The following is a 14,199-nucleotide window of genomic DNA, read 5'->3' on the forward strand; positions in this document are numbered from 1 at the left end:
ACAGTTTATTATTTCCAATTTTAATCTCTATTAACAAGTAGCACTTGTAATTTTATTCCCTCAGTTAACCGTTAACACGAAGCTAATTCAATTATATGGATATCGAACGAGATGATTAATTAGAATAAAAAAAAATGTTCAACAAAATAAAAACCACAATTTCATATGATTCAAAATCAGCATGTAAATTCACTTCCATGCACATTAGCCACACAAAAAAAAAAATCAAATAAATAGTTCCAATTTACATGACAAAATCAATATATGGCCGAAAAAAATATATATAAGTAAAAATAAGCAATGTTTCTCCAAACCAATAAAACTTCTAAACAAAAGTATAACATTTTCAATAAATGCAGTGTATTTATATGCTGCATTAATCTTAAACAAGTTCAGGTGCTATATATACAGCTAATTTCTAGAGGCCACATGAAATCCGGATCCAGCAACACACAGCTGGTGAAAAATAGCTTTCCTGGGCCTAAAAACCACCTTTCTCTAATTGACTTGCCATTGTCAATTTAAAAAACATATTGCTTAGGTACAAAGAAAAGCTTGTTATAATGCACAATCTCACAGTATCAAATGTGTTTGAACCATAAACACATAAAATAATAAAAATAAAAAAATAAAAACAAGAAAGAGAAAGCCCAACAAAACTGCCAATTATACCTAACCACCATCACTAACAAAGGCACTTTGTGACTATTCAAGGAATGTGAGATAAAGGCTCAAATAAATTAAAGTGCATCTTATCCAAAACCCAAATATAGGCTTCTAATAAATTAAAGAGATTTTACACGAAAAGGAAATCAATGAACATTGTGTAAGCTAAATCTTTAATTTTTGTATTTATTATTATTATTTTTAAAAAATAAAGATCTAGCATTCCAAATTATAATGTTCATAAAGAAGGAATGAAATCTGCTGCTTTTCTTTTGAAAAATCAGGAGTTCAAATTATTTTCTTTTGTATGTGGAAAAATATTGAATGGTTGGATGAGGAATATTTCCAATAGAAAACAGGAAATTCGCACTCCATAAAGAATATCGTTTGAATTTTGAACCTACGATCTTCCATACAAAAAGATAATTTAGTCACTACACCAAAAATTAAAATTTATATTATTTTTAAGTTTCCACCGTATGAAAGAACATGGTTTTATATTCCATGCATGATTAATTCCAATATTATGTTATTGCTAAATTGATAACTAAACTTTAGTGGGAAATTTTAATAAAATAATTAGTGTCAGTGCCAGTGCCAGACAGCTGATGATGTCAGAAGAGAATTCGTTTTCAATCAAAACTTGCAATGGCATTAATCAATTTATTCCTGAGATGCAACTTTGCATCTCAACGCCGTAATTCATACAGTGATTAGAGACGAAATTGAGCTCCACCTACCTCGTTTAGCACCAATATGTTTCAGCGAAAGCTTAGTTATAATATGATGATTACAATATGAATATATGATGAGCACAATAAAGCTAGGATCCTAATAACATGCATGACAATAGTGGATTAACAATACCCGGGTCGGGTATACCCGACCATACCCGCCCGTGCCCGCCGCCCGGGGTATCTGTGCCCGAGCCCGGGTATGGGTCGGGTACTCGGGTACGCGGGTACGGGCATAAACCGGACCGGACCCGTTTTTTTGGACCAATACCCGACCATACCCTACCCGAGTTTACCCGTACCCGACTATACCCGTACCCTAGTACCCGATACCCGAGTACTGTTCATCCGAATTCAAAATTCAAAAATTCTGTTTTTCCCTCCCAGAAAAAAAACAGAAAAAACCAACAAAAAAACCAGAAAAAAACCAACAAAAAACCAGAAAAAAAAACCAGAAAAAAAAACAGCAAAAAAAAAAACCAACAAAAAAACAGAAACAAAAAAACCAGAAAAAAAAAACAGCAAAAAAAATAAATAAATAAATACCCGTACCCGCCCTACCCGTCAAGGGTACACGGGTACGGGTATAGGACGGGTAGGGTATGATTTTTGAAAAATATACCCGACCATACCCATACCCGTATACCCTTGTACCCGTCCTACCCGTATCCGAGACGTACCCGTACCCGTCCCGGGTATACCCGGGGTACCCGTACCCGCCCGCCCATTAAACCTCTACATGACAATCATTCCCGGAGAAACTAATTAATTCATAATTATTTCTCATTGCCTTGTACACATGTATACACATGATGTGGATGCACACTTGCTTATAGTATCGATCAATGTATATTTGGCTATTTCAGTTTAAGACATAATTGTTGAAAGTTGTCATGCTGTTTTGATCAAATCAAAACGAAAAGGGGCAAACTCCTGAAAGTGGTCCAGAAACTCTATCACTCCTTTCTCCTCTGAAACTTATTAATTCATCCTTAACATCACTGAAGTGGAGTCAAAGGGTCTTGTATTTTGAAATTTTATGGAGATCTATACGTCCGGACTAACTTTGCCTCTTCCTGAAATTTTTCTGCTCCCTTTGAAATTCGGATCTGAAATTTGGGTTAGATTTAGGATTAAAACTAGAATGAATTCTTTGAATTAGGATTGGTAATTAGAGTTAAAAATTAGAGCATTGAAAAATAATTACAAATTAGAGCATTGTTGTTTAGTTAGTATCTAATTAGCTAATGAGTTTGAACCCTATTAACTATTTAAACCTGACTCACTATTTTTTAAACCCCCGAACAAAAATCTTAAATCCGCCCCTCAAAACACATTTTAGCAATGGTCAACAGTTGTCTTCATCCACTATATATTAGCTAATGCTCACTCATTTATTCAATTTTAAAAAAAATATAAGTTGATTAAAAAACAGTTAGGAACGTTGAATTATTAACCCAACATTGGATTTATATGGAAAATAATTATTTATTGTATATTTTCAATTTTATGTTCAATTACAAGTGATCAGTACGGTTAAGATTATATTGAGAATTAATGCGTCATACACGATATGAACTTTTAATGTGTAGATTTTACGATTGTAATTTTCATATTAATGATGTAATATAATGAAAATTATCAATGATTAAGCAACTCATTGGGTGACTTGGTTATATTTTTGTTTTGGTCTCTATAATATAAGAAATTCTGAATTCACTCATTTCATCCCATTAAAATAAATTTTGTGTGAGAAATTTTTAGAGAAAAACTTAATAAATATAGTACTATTTAAAGGAACCTTAATTACATTCTGAAAGATTAAATCAGTGACACTAAAAAAATATACAGATATAGATATGCTTTCGTTGTTATATTCACACAGATGATTCATACAATAATTATGATTTTCATCGGCTCTGACAAATGATTATTTAGGGGATGAAAAATTGGAGCTACATATAATATTCATTGGATTATCCATCAATTTGGGTAGCATCACAAGTTACTTAATTGTTGAGACTAATTAACTCTTAATTTTTACTTCGTCAATGTCTTTCATAATTAGTGAAGATTTGGTCACACTTTTAGAAAAAGAAATGAGATATATATATTGGCCCCATATGCACCATATCTTTGAAAAGAAGCTCTTGAAGTGTTGTCTAAGTAAAAATAATTCAGATGTAATTTATAAATTTTGTGTCATTGTAGATTGATTAAACGTCAACTCAACTCAAGGTTAACAATATATGTCAGTGAAATATTGCACATCATGTTTTACCAGCTCAGAACAGATTGAAGTAGCTACCTTAAGGTTTTGCAATTTTCAATAGGATTGAGGCTATGGTACTATGCATAACACTCAATGGTGCATACTCTGGATCAATATTTATTTCAAAATCCGAACAGTTGATCTAAACCGTTTAACATGATCTTCATATGAAAATGTACTTAGAGACTAAATTTTACACCTCTAAAACTTGTTTACAGTTTTTTTAAATAGATAAAAATAATTACTACTTTTGAGAAAGTATGTTCTAGAATATTTAGATCAAGTGATTTTCAACCTATTTATAATAATATTAAAAAAAATCTAAAATATGTAGAATTTGTTGTACAAGTGTGTGTGTATATATATGGAGATCATGTTTAATAGTTTAGACTAATTGTTAGAACTTTGAAAATAAAATATATATAATAGTCTATAATGCAGACTAATATGCGTTATGCATAATACTATCCTTATTCTTTGCAATAGACTATATATCCAATTAATACATTTCCTCTAAATTATTTGCAAGATCAATTCCCTCATATGTAATTACCATATATGTATGCACTTGTCACCGATTTAGTGGTAAAAAAACAACTTTCTTTATGTGAGAGATTGCAAGTTCAAACCTGAGAAGTCATTTATAAATATTAAAACTTGACAGGTTAATTAATTCTCCAATCTTTTACAAATATTAAAATTAGATATGTTAAATCTTTGTCTTTCTTTAAAAAACGAAAATGTTAGGTCCTCGATCGTCTTCTTCAATTTCATGTCGGTTGTTGCATGATCTTCGTGCTTCTTTTATTGTCTTTTTGCATCCACCTCTAAAATTCCTTCTAGCTACTAAATTTGACTACTTTCTGACTGTAGATTTCATGCTTCATTCCATTCATTTGTCCTTAATGGTTGTCTTTTTTTAATCGAACATAAAGTTGGCTCTACATTCTACGCTTATGGCACAATTTTCTTGCTTATCCTTCAAATGATTTTAACTAAGCTCATTTAAAGGTTGTATATATGGAACAAGCGCCTTGAGTACCAATAAATAATGCATATATATGTCAACATCATTTTTTTAACAAAGATCTTTTGTTGCCTTTCTATTGTAGAGCAATATTTACCTGTGGATTATACTCGGAGATTTTAACATAATGAGGTCATTAAATGACACGACAGGGATATTACCTGACCTCAATCCGATCTTAGAATTTAATAGGTTCATTTCATTAATGAATCTATTTGATGTACCTTTGGCAGGTCGAGCTTACACATGGTCAAATGGAAGACCGAATCCGACATTCTCTAAATTAGATAGAATCTTTCTGTCCGATGCCTGGAACGCAATGGGAGTTACTCACTCACTCTCCGATATTGCGGCATCGGCATCTGACCACGTGCCTCTCTTACTCGAGGTGAGCCCCCATTCTAACCCAAAGAGAAGGATATTCAAGTTTGAGAATTATTGGTTGAAACATAAGGATATACAACAGGTGGTAAAACTGGCTTGGGATTCGGTATCAGTACCGTTATCGCCGGTCAAGAATTTCAGACTAAAATTGACGGCCGTGGCATCCAGCCTGCGTGCGTGGTCGGTCCGGGCTTTTGCAAAAAAAGAGACTTACTTGATGAGAGCTAAATGGGTGGTTAGACAATTGGATCGGGTTGAGGAGAAGAGAAACCTGAATCAAGGGGAAAGCATGCTAAGAGTGCGGCTAAAGGAACACATCTACCGCCTCGCTTTGATCGCGGAAACGAAGTGGAAACAGAGATCGGGGAATAGGTGGCTTCAGCTGGGGGATCAAAATACAAAGTATTTTCATGCCTCGGCAAATGCCAGGAAAAATACAAATTTTATTACAGGACTCAAAAACCCGGATGGGTCTGAAATAGCTCAGCATGACTTACAACGGGCAATTTTTTCATACTACAAGAGTTTGCTAGGAGAAACATGCAACCAAACGGGTCCGTTTGACTTAACAGGGAAGGTGGGACCTAGCTTGTCATCGGCATTGATGGGTCTGGATAATGAAATAACAACTGAGGAAATTAAGGCGGCAATCATGCAATTACCAAAAAATAAGGCAAGTGGACCGGACGGCTTCCCGTCTGAATTCTATCAGCAATTTTGGGGAATTGTAGCACCGGACCTCGTCAGGATGATTCAGAGGGTGCACGCAAGCAGAAGTGACATTTCGAGCATCAATAGAGCGGCGATTACGTTGATTAAGAAAAAGGAAAACCCACAGCGGATCGGGGATTTTAGACCGATCAGTGTTATAAACACATCGGTAAAAATTATCACGAAGATCCTAGCGAATAGACTGCAACCAAACCTCAGTGCTATTGTCTCCAACAACCAAACAGCCTTTGTAAGAGGTAGATCGATAATAGAATCATTTCTTGTGGCACGTGAATTTCTAACCTCCTGTAGCAAAAGGAAAATTCCTTCGGTGTTATATAAGGTGGATTTTGAAAAGGCGTTTGATACGACGAGTTGGTGTTTTCTTACGAACCTTCTGATTGAGCGGGGATTTCCCCCGAAATGGATCTCTGTGGTTCTGCTGATCCTAAAAACGTCATCCTCGACGATTAGGGTCAACGGAATTTCGACGAACTATTTCACACATGCAAGAGGCTTGAGGCAGGGGGACCCGCTCTCTCCTATGCTATTCATAATTGTGGCGGATTCGTTGAACTGGCTGATTAAGAACTCCATCAGCTTAATGCATGAACCGGTGCATATAGCACCGCAGCCGATTCAATATGCAGATGACACGATCATCATTGCAGAGGCACATCCGAAAACCCTTAAAATCATTGCACTCATCCTGAGGATATATGGAAAAATTTCGGGCTTGAAGATAAATAGTGATAAAAGCTCATTCGTCCCAATTGCAATACCAAACCAGTTAAGAGGAGTAATTGAGAACATTCTGGGTTGCCCGGCTACGGAACTTCCGATAAAATATCTGGGTCTACCATTATCAAGTAGGAAACCAACAAAGGCGGATTACTTGCCTATGATTGCGGCGGTCGAAAGTAGAGTTGCAAGTTGGAAATCTGCACTGCTGTCATATGGTGGGCGTCTCACACTTATCAAATCTGTGCTCTCCTCGATATTATTGCACTACATGCAAGCGCTCAAAATTCCAAAGTGGGTGTTTTTAAAAATTGATAGAATAAGGCGTAATTTCCTATGGAAGGGGCATGAGATGTGCAAACCGATCAATTGTTTGGTCAATTGGGAGAAAACATGTGCTCTGAAAGAAAATGGGGGATTGGGATTAATTAACTTCCAGACACAGAATGATGCGCTACTAACAAAGTGGGTTTGGACATGCCACTCAGATAGACAGAGCAGCTGGGCGGTCACGCTGTCTCGCTTGTATGGTATTCAGGATTTCACAAACATCTCAGACCCACTTAACATCTCCTTTTTCATTAAGGACCTGCAGAAACTAATGCCTTTTTACAAGGTATCGGTGAAAGTTGACCCGATCACTAGCGAATTAAAATGGAGGTGGGAGACCGCGGGTGCCTTCTCCACGAAAACCGCCTACAGGGGATTACATCACACGGGAGTAGTATGGGGATTCCATAAGAGGTTGTGGGCAATCAATTCCCCGTCAAAGGTGAAGGTTTTTCTGTGGGTTCTGTTGCAAAATAAACTCCTAACTAGGGGGATACTGATGCACAGAGGTTGTCAGACAACTCAGGGTTGCGTCTTGTGTGGCGGTACGGTCCTCGAAACGGATGTTCATATGTTCTGGGAGTGTGCATATACGGCACTATACTGGCGGGCTCTTCTACATTCATTCAATGGTGAACGGCTGGTGGCGGGTGCTATTTCGCACGTGCATCTATGGATAGTAGTTTCCCGAGGTTTCGATGCTACTCGAAAGAAAATTTGGGATACGGTATGGGCGGCTGGGTTGTGGGCTATTTGGCGGGAGAGGAATAACAGGATATTCAATCAAAGGACGAAGCCATTGGATATCCTGGTTAATGAAACGAGAAGAGAGATTAGACAGTGGATCGACCACTACTAGGGTAAATAAAGGGGACTAAGGGAGCCAACTTTCAATAAAAAATTTAGTGTGTAATTTATCTTTTACTCAGCATTTGCCTACTTGGGCATTGTAAATAAGTTTCGTATCAATGAAAATCGTACGATGGCAAGTTGCCATCTTACCCTCAAAAAAAAATATTTACCTGTATGGATTTTGATATATATATTCATCATAACAAATTAAATCTGTACTGGTATATAACCCCGACTGTCAATTATAGAATCTCTTACAAGTTTTAACTAAGCTAATCTCACTGATATATCCTGGTTTTAAACTACTTAGTTTAATTAATAACGAGCCGAAATTATGGTAATTTTAGTTTATTAACCTGAAAAGGGATAAAGGGATTCATACTGAGAGAGAGAGAGAGAGAGTTGATGTGCATGTCATTGCTGATAAAGATCCACTGTCTCAGTCAAGATCTCTGGTGGTTGAAGGTGTTGCTTCACCTCAAAAAAAAAAAATTTGCATATTTACCCTAGCTTGTTTCGTCAGATGGTGTATCGGTTAATTTCCTGTATGTATTAATCTTTTGTTTTAGAGTTACTTCTTAATTAGGAGGGTAAATCTGAGTACCGGGGATTCGAATTTTCTTTTAGAGTTACTTCTTGTACCTACCTCTCAATTGATATAATGTCTAATCCTAAATTTAATTCACAGTCCAGTAGAAGAAAATTACATGAAAAAAAAATCAGTTCAGACTAATTCGCATAAAAGAAATAAAGAAAAAAACACAGTCAGATTCACTACTCTATTTGAAAGAATCATTAATTCGTTAGGAGAACAAATATGTCAACTACTAAGGATATAAAAATGTATCATGAGTTGGATCACGTATCGTGCTGTATCGTGATCAAATTTGAAAGGATAGTTATGACACATGAGTGATCAGAACACAAAGAAATTCCTTGAAAAATATTCTAATTTTTTTAATCTTTGTTTGTAAGTCTCTTTGCTTATCAATTATCATTCATCATGATGTTACATTATGTAATATGACTAGGAGGAGAAAATGTTCAATAGATGATGCATGTAATGATTAACTAATTACCTAACTTTAAATTGAACACTTAAAAATGAAACGTTTTTTCTTCTTGTGGGTCTCACTCCCCATTTCTCTGCTAAACTGGAGATCTCCCTTCTCTTTAATAGTAAAACTGTAAAAGTGAGTTATAGCTTGAGCATCTATATTGATAATTTCATTCCAATTTCAAATCTTAGGTGGTAATTTCATTTATAGTATATAATAATTTCATAAATATAGATGACAATTTCATTCTAATTTCAAATCTTGTGTGGCAATTTCATTTATAATTCCAAAGATGTATGATAATTTCATAAATAATATAAAAAGATATTTTTAATAAAATTGCTTTCAAAACATCATGTTGACAAAAATATTAATTTCCAATCACTCATCCATCTCAGAATTAATTACAATTTCATTTTATTTTATTTTCAATTTGTGGACGCTAAAAGTAGTCAAAATTAATTACATGAGAGCAGTGCTTAATTTGAAATTAACTTTAAATTAATTAAATTTTTTTTTTAATTTCAGTCTAATTTTTTGAATGCCGATACTCTTATGCGGAATTATGAATCCCGGCCCCAACTGGATATCATGGTTAATTAATATAATCCAAATGGCAAGATTATGATTGGGTGTCACAATCTATACCAACATTCATGGTCACTTCACACAGCACGAACAAACATCCTTTTATATATTTCTAAAATAATTCAAGACCTTACTTCTTGTTAAAAAAATAATAATAATAAAAAGGTATAAGTTTTCTGTAATTTCGTATTAAGCATATACAACTTGCATGGTAAATTTATAAGAAAAAGGTGAGAAAAAAACACAGAATAAAGTGCCTTTGAGTATCCTAGCTATAGCAATCCACGCATACAATGTTGTTTCAACCTATATAATCAAATCATTAATTAACCTAATGAAATCTCATTCTTTCTTTTATTAGGTGAGTAATAAAAACTTTCTAATACTCAAGCGGAAAGTATATATAGTGACATCAATTATTCTCAAACAACCTATAGTTAATTCACCAATGAGGAGGCGGTGGTGGCGGCGGTAGCTGTGCAATACACCCGTTTGCATCACAATGAGCTGGCGGCCGGTGTAGAAAATCTATGCATTCCTCCTCTGGCCGTTGGTGGGGCCGCCAATATATGCAATTTTCGCTGTCATTAAATTGCTTAACCTTCAAACAAGGCTCCGGTTCATAGAGGAAATAGTTATCGGAGTATGTAAGATTCTTCAAGCTCGGCAATTCGCATACAATCTCCGGAATTTCACCGGTCAACGTGTTATGACTCAAATCCAACACTTGAAGATTCTTCATCTTGCCTAGGCTCTCCGGTACGGTACCGACCAAGTTATTGTAGCTTAGGTCTAGCACTGTTAGTTGGTCCAATGTACCAACATCCTCGGGTATACACGAACTAATGTTACTGTTTAGCAATAGTAACTCATTTAGGGTTTTCTTCATGGCCCCTAGGTTTTTAGGCAGGCACCCGCTTAATCCGATATTTGCTAAAACAAGGACAGAAGCGGTGGAGTTGACGAAATTTGGCGGGAGAGAGAAAGAAAACTTGTTATTATTTATGAAGAATGCATCGATAGTCGTATCGAAAACTTCACTTGGTACATCTCCGGAGAAGTTGTTAAACCTTATATCTAGGTACTTCAATTTAGGCAAAGACAAGAAAACCGAAGGAAACTTTCCCGAGAAGAGGTTATTTGAGAGGTCTATTTCAAAGAGTAGAGCTAGGTTGCTTAAGCTGGCCGGTATTTCACCATGGAATCGATTCGAGTTGAGATGAAGTAGTGTGAGGTCATGAAGGAGTGAAAGGTGGTACGGCAGTGTCCCCATGATATTGTGATGGTTGAGGTCTATTCCGGCAACTGTCAAAATGTAGGGATCATCTGGTGCCGGTGCGCAGTATACACCGGTATAGTTACAAACAAATGGGCCACACCAATTGTGCGTTATGTTTTGTGGATCAGAGGTTATGACATGCTTCCATGCTTCAAATGCGATAAAGGCATCGGCAAGGCGGGAGTTGAAAGGTGAGAGGTGAATGGAGGGGGAGGGTAGAGGAGAAGGAGAAGGGGATGGCAATGGGGGCAGTTGAGAGAGAGAGAGGAAAGGAAGGGAGAGGAGGAGGGGAAGGTAAAGAGAGGTAAGAGCAGTCATGTAGAACTATTGTGAGTTTGTGTGTGTTTTGTTTATTTAGTTTGTCATTTAGGTGTGTGTTTATTTTGGGGAAGGGGGTTAAGCAAGAAAGATTAGATTGGTTTATATTGGCAATTATGGCCCCATGAGGGGATAAAATATGAGAGAGTGCAATACAAGCTCTTGGTTAATTTTTTGAACTGTGGCCCATATGAAAAGTGTAAAATATAGGAGTGTATATAATAGAAGTTCATGCATGTTTGTCCCTTTGTTCCTCTTCCTTATTATTATTATTATTTTTTCCATAGTTTGGTCAATTTAAGAAAGACAGATTCTAACAATTAATAGATTAAATAATGAACAAGCTTTTATTTTATAAGGTCTTTGTATTATTCTTTTTCTGCACTATTTTTTTTATAGAAACAAAAGCTTTAGTATGTTGTAAATTAATGTTTAATTTGGTATTTGAAATGGTGTATATGGATGACTTTCAAATTATGCACAACTTATCATAAATTTTTTAACGAAATGTTTGTAAGTTCTAACACATAAAAACTACATGTTAAAACTTTCAAATTATAGAGGTGTAAATCTTTTTATATGATTTATTTTATGGTTAGAATCAATCAACTTGATAGCAAAAATTTTGAATTTATTAAGAGATTTTAGGTATGAATTGATGAAGTTTCTTATGGTTTCAAGGTAGATAATTAAAAAAAATTTCTCCCAAAACCATAAAGGATCTCATACGTTGATTGGTTCTAAACATAAAATAATTAATCATATAAAGAGATTATACCTCTCTTGATTCTAACCAACGGTGGCTGATAGCAATGCACAATTTATCATCAAAACTTAAATGAGTTAACTAAGTAAATGCTTGTAGATACACATACAAGTACATGTTGAAATTTTCAAATTAGACAGCTTCAAAGAGAGATTTGGAACATTGGTTGATAGGTGGCGTATATAAAATTAATTATCAAAATCAAGTGATATGCAGCTTTAGTGTTTCAAAATTCATAGAAAATTACTATATATAGTATAAATTCATGCATAGTAATAATAATTAATACTGTAGTAAAGAAGAAACAAAGTTTAATTAATTTAGAATACACAGCACACAAAAATTAAAATATTCAAGCAGTTCATATATACTACCCGAATTAATTCCTTACAAGAAGCTGGAATCGATAGGCTTAATATATATTAATCAATCAAACTCTTCCGTTGGATTGAGTTGGTTTTCTCTTGTAGGCTTTTGATAATTAATACTTTCATTAACTTTTCCAATTAGAAAAGTTGAACGGGCTGGGCTGGGCTGGGCTGGGCTGGGCTGGGCTGGGCTGGGCTGGGCTGGGCTGGGCTGGGCTGGGCTGGTATTGGGCTAGTGAACCCTTTGTAATCTTCTGCTTATGTACCATTAAATCCCTTATAAGCCGTATAAATATCAAAATTAATTAAATATGAACAACAAATAATGAACATATGGAACCAACTACTATAGAATTGTGGCAATAGTCTGAAAACACTAAGGCCACCTCCTGCTCCTTCTTGAAGGGATGATTTCACGAATTGTCGGATGATGTCTCAACTCTTATATAACGCTTATTTGGTTTCATCAATGTATTTGGTTTTCTTGGCACGCTTGAATAATAGAATATAATTGTGGAATTTGAGTATTGGGTGATTGATCGATGATGTCTGTGTTGTTCTTCGATCTCTGATTTAATGTATATGCATACTTATATTGCTGTAATTAATGGGGTAACATGTTTCATCACATGCCAATCACATATTACATGGCTATTCAAACAAATTGATAAATTTTATAATGTAAAATCATTTTTCTCTTTCCAGTTTCTAAAAAGAATCAAGATGCTCCCGTTTGGTGAAGACTTGTATTAAGAACGTACGCAGAAAGAAACTAAAAGTATGGTTCCAAATATATAGATTGAAAAGGAGATCTGCAATGGATTAATCTGTGAACACTTCCATCTAGACGAGCAACGAGTTTACAAGTGACACCCAGTGAAAGGAAGATGCCTTCACACGCTGATTAAGATAGAATTCTAAATTATTAATTGCACATGGCATTTAAGAAAATCTGTGCAGGTTGCCAGTGACGCCCAATGACAGGACAGAGACAGAGTACCATCCACATTTAATTTAGGCAATTTTCTATTCATAGAAATTATTAAATTCAGAATCAAATCATCTGCCCACCAGTGAGCAGGATTTTCCTGCCAACCATCAAAAAATAACCAATCTACATGCGACATGTGGACTCTCAATGAAGATTTTTCAATAATTTTTTTCGTTTATACTTTCCTCTTTGAAAATTTATTATATTGATACAAAATGTTCCTTGCTCTGAACAATTGCACATCGCAACAATATCTCGAGCGGCATTGTTATAGGGAATTCAACAACATGTTATTGTTATATACAGGAGGTTACCAAGATCCTGGACAAACATATTTTTTTGAAATAAGCTTCATAATTGTAATTAATGTGTTGTTATTCATTGTAGGGCTGTGATGGCTCGATCCTCCTCGATAAAGATGCTTATAACTTATAACAATACAGCAGAGAAGTCAGCCCATAACAACCTCAGTCTTTGTGGCTTTGAAGTAATTAATGCTGCCATGGAGGCTGGGGAGGCTTCTCCAGTCGTCTCATGTGCTGATATCCTTGCCTTTGCAGCTCGTGAATGCATAAAAATCCTTGGAGGTTTCAGTTATGATGTCTATGCTGGAAGGCTAGACGGTAAAGTTTCCATTGCTGATGAGGCCAGAGAAAACCTCCCTGGAGCAAATTTCAACTTTCAACAGCTTACAGAAAACTTTAAGAAAAAAGGTTTGTCAGAGAAGGATCTCGTCGTCCTCTCTGGTGCCCACTCTATTGGTGTCTCCCACTGCTGCTCGTTCAAATCACGCTTCATCAATATTACAAATAGTGAAATAGATCAGGCTTATGCAGATGAAGATCTAAAAAAACAAGTGTAACAATGATGACTCCATTACTCTACCACAGGACCATGTGACGCCGTATACATTGGACAACTGGTACTATAAAAACATGAATCAGAACAAGGTGCTGTTTTTCTCTGACTGGGTCTTGACGACGCTTCACAACTTCTTATGACCGAGTTCGCAGACACAGATGCTGGATGTTCCGGTAGTATCATGGCAGGCGCAGTTCAGGTGTGCCATGCAGAAGATGGGCAACATCATTGAGCTCCCCGCAGGTGAGGGCGA

The 14,199-nt window shown here is 35.7% G+C and overlaps 1 protein-coding gene and 1 pseudogene across 1 annotated transcript; one reads left to right on the plus strand and one right to left on the minus strand.

Moving 5' to 3' along the window:
• Positions 1-9,535: 9,535 nt before the first annotated feature.
• Positions 9,536-11,197, minus strand: LOC144545104 (leucine-rich repeat extensin-like protein 6). The gene has a single exon (XM_078293680.1). The coding sequence runs from the start codon at positions 10,958-10,960 to the stop codon at positions 9,806-9,808; it is 1,155 nt and encodes a 384-aa protein (XP_078149806.1). The 5' UTR covers positions 10,961-11,197; the 3' UTR covers positions 9,536-9,805.
• A 2,282-nt stretch (positions 11,198-13,479) lies between these two features.
• Positions 13,480-13,947, plus strand: LOC144544813 (peroxidase 5 pseudogene; annotated as a pseudogene).
• Positions 13,948-14,199: the final 252 nt, after the last annotated feature.

The sequence above is a fragment of the Carex rostrata genome, chromosome 27, assembly GCF_964058835.1.
Source record: "Carex rostrata chromosome 27, lpCarRost1.2, whole genome shotgun sequence".
NCBI classification, from domain to species: Eukaryota; Viridiplantae; Streptophyta; class Magnoliopsida; order Poales; family Cyperaceae; genus Carex; species Carex rostrata.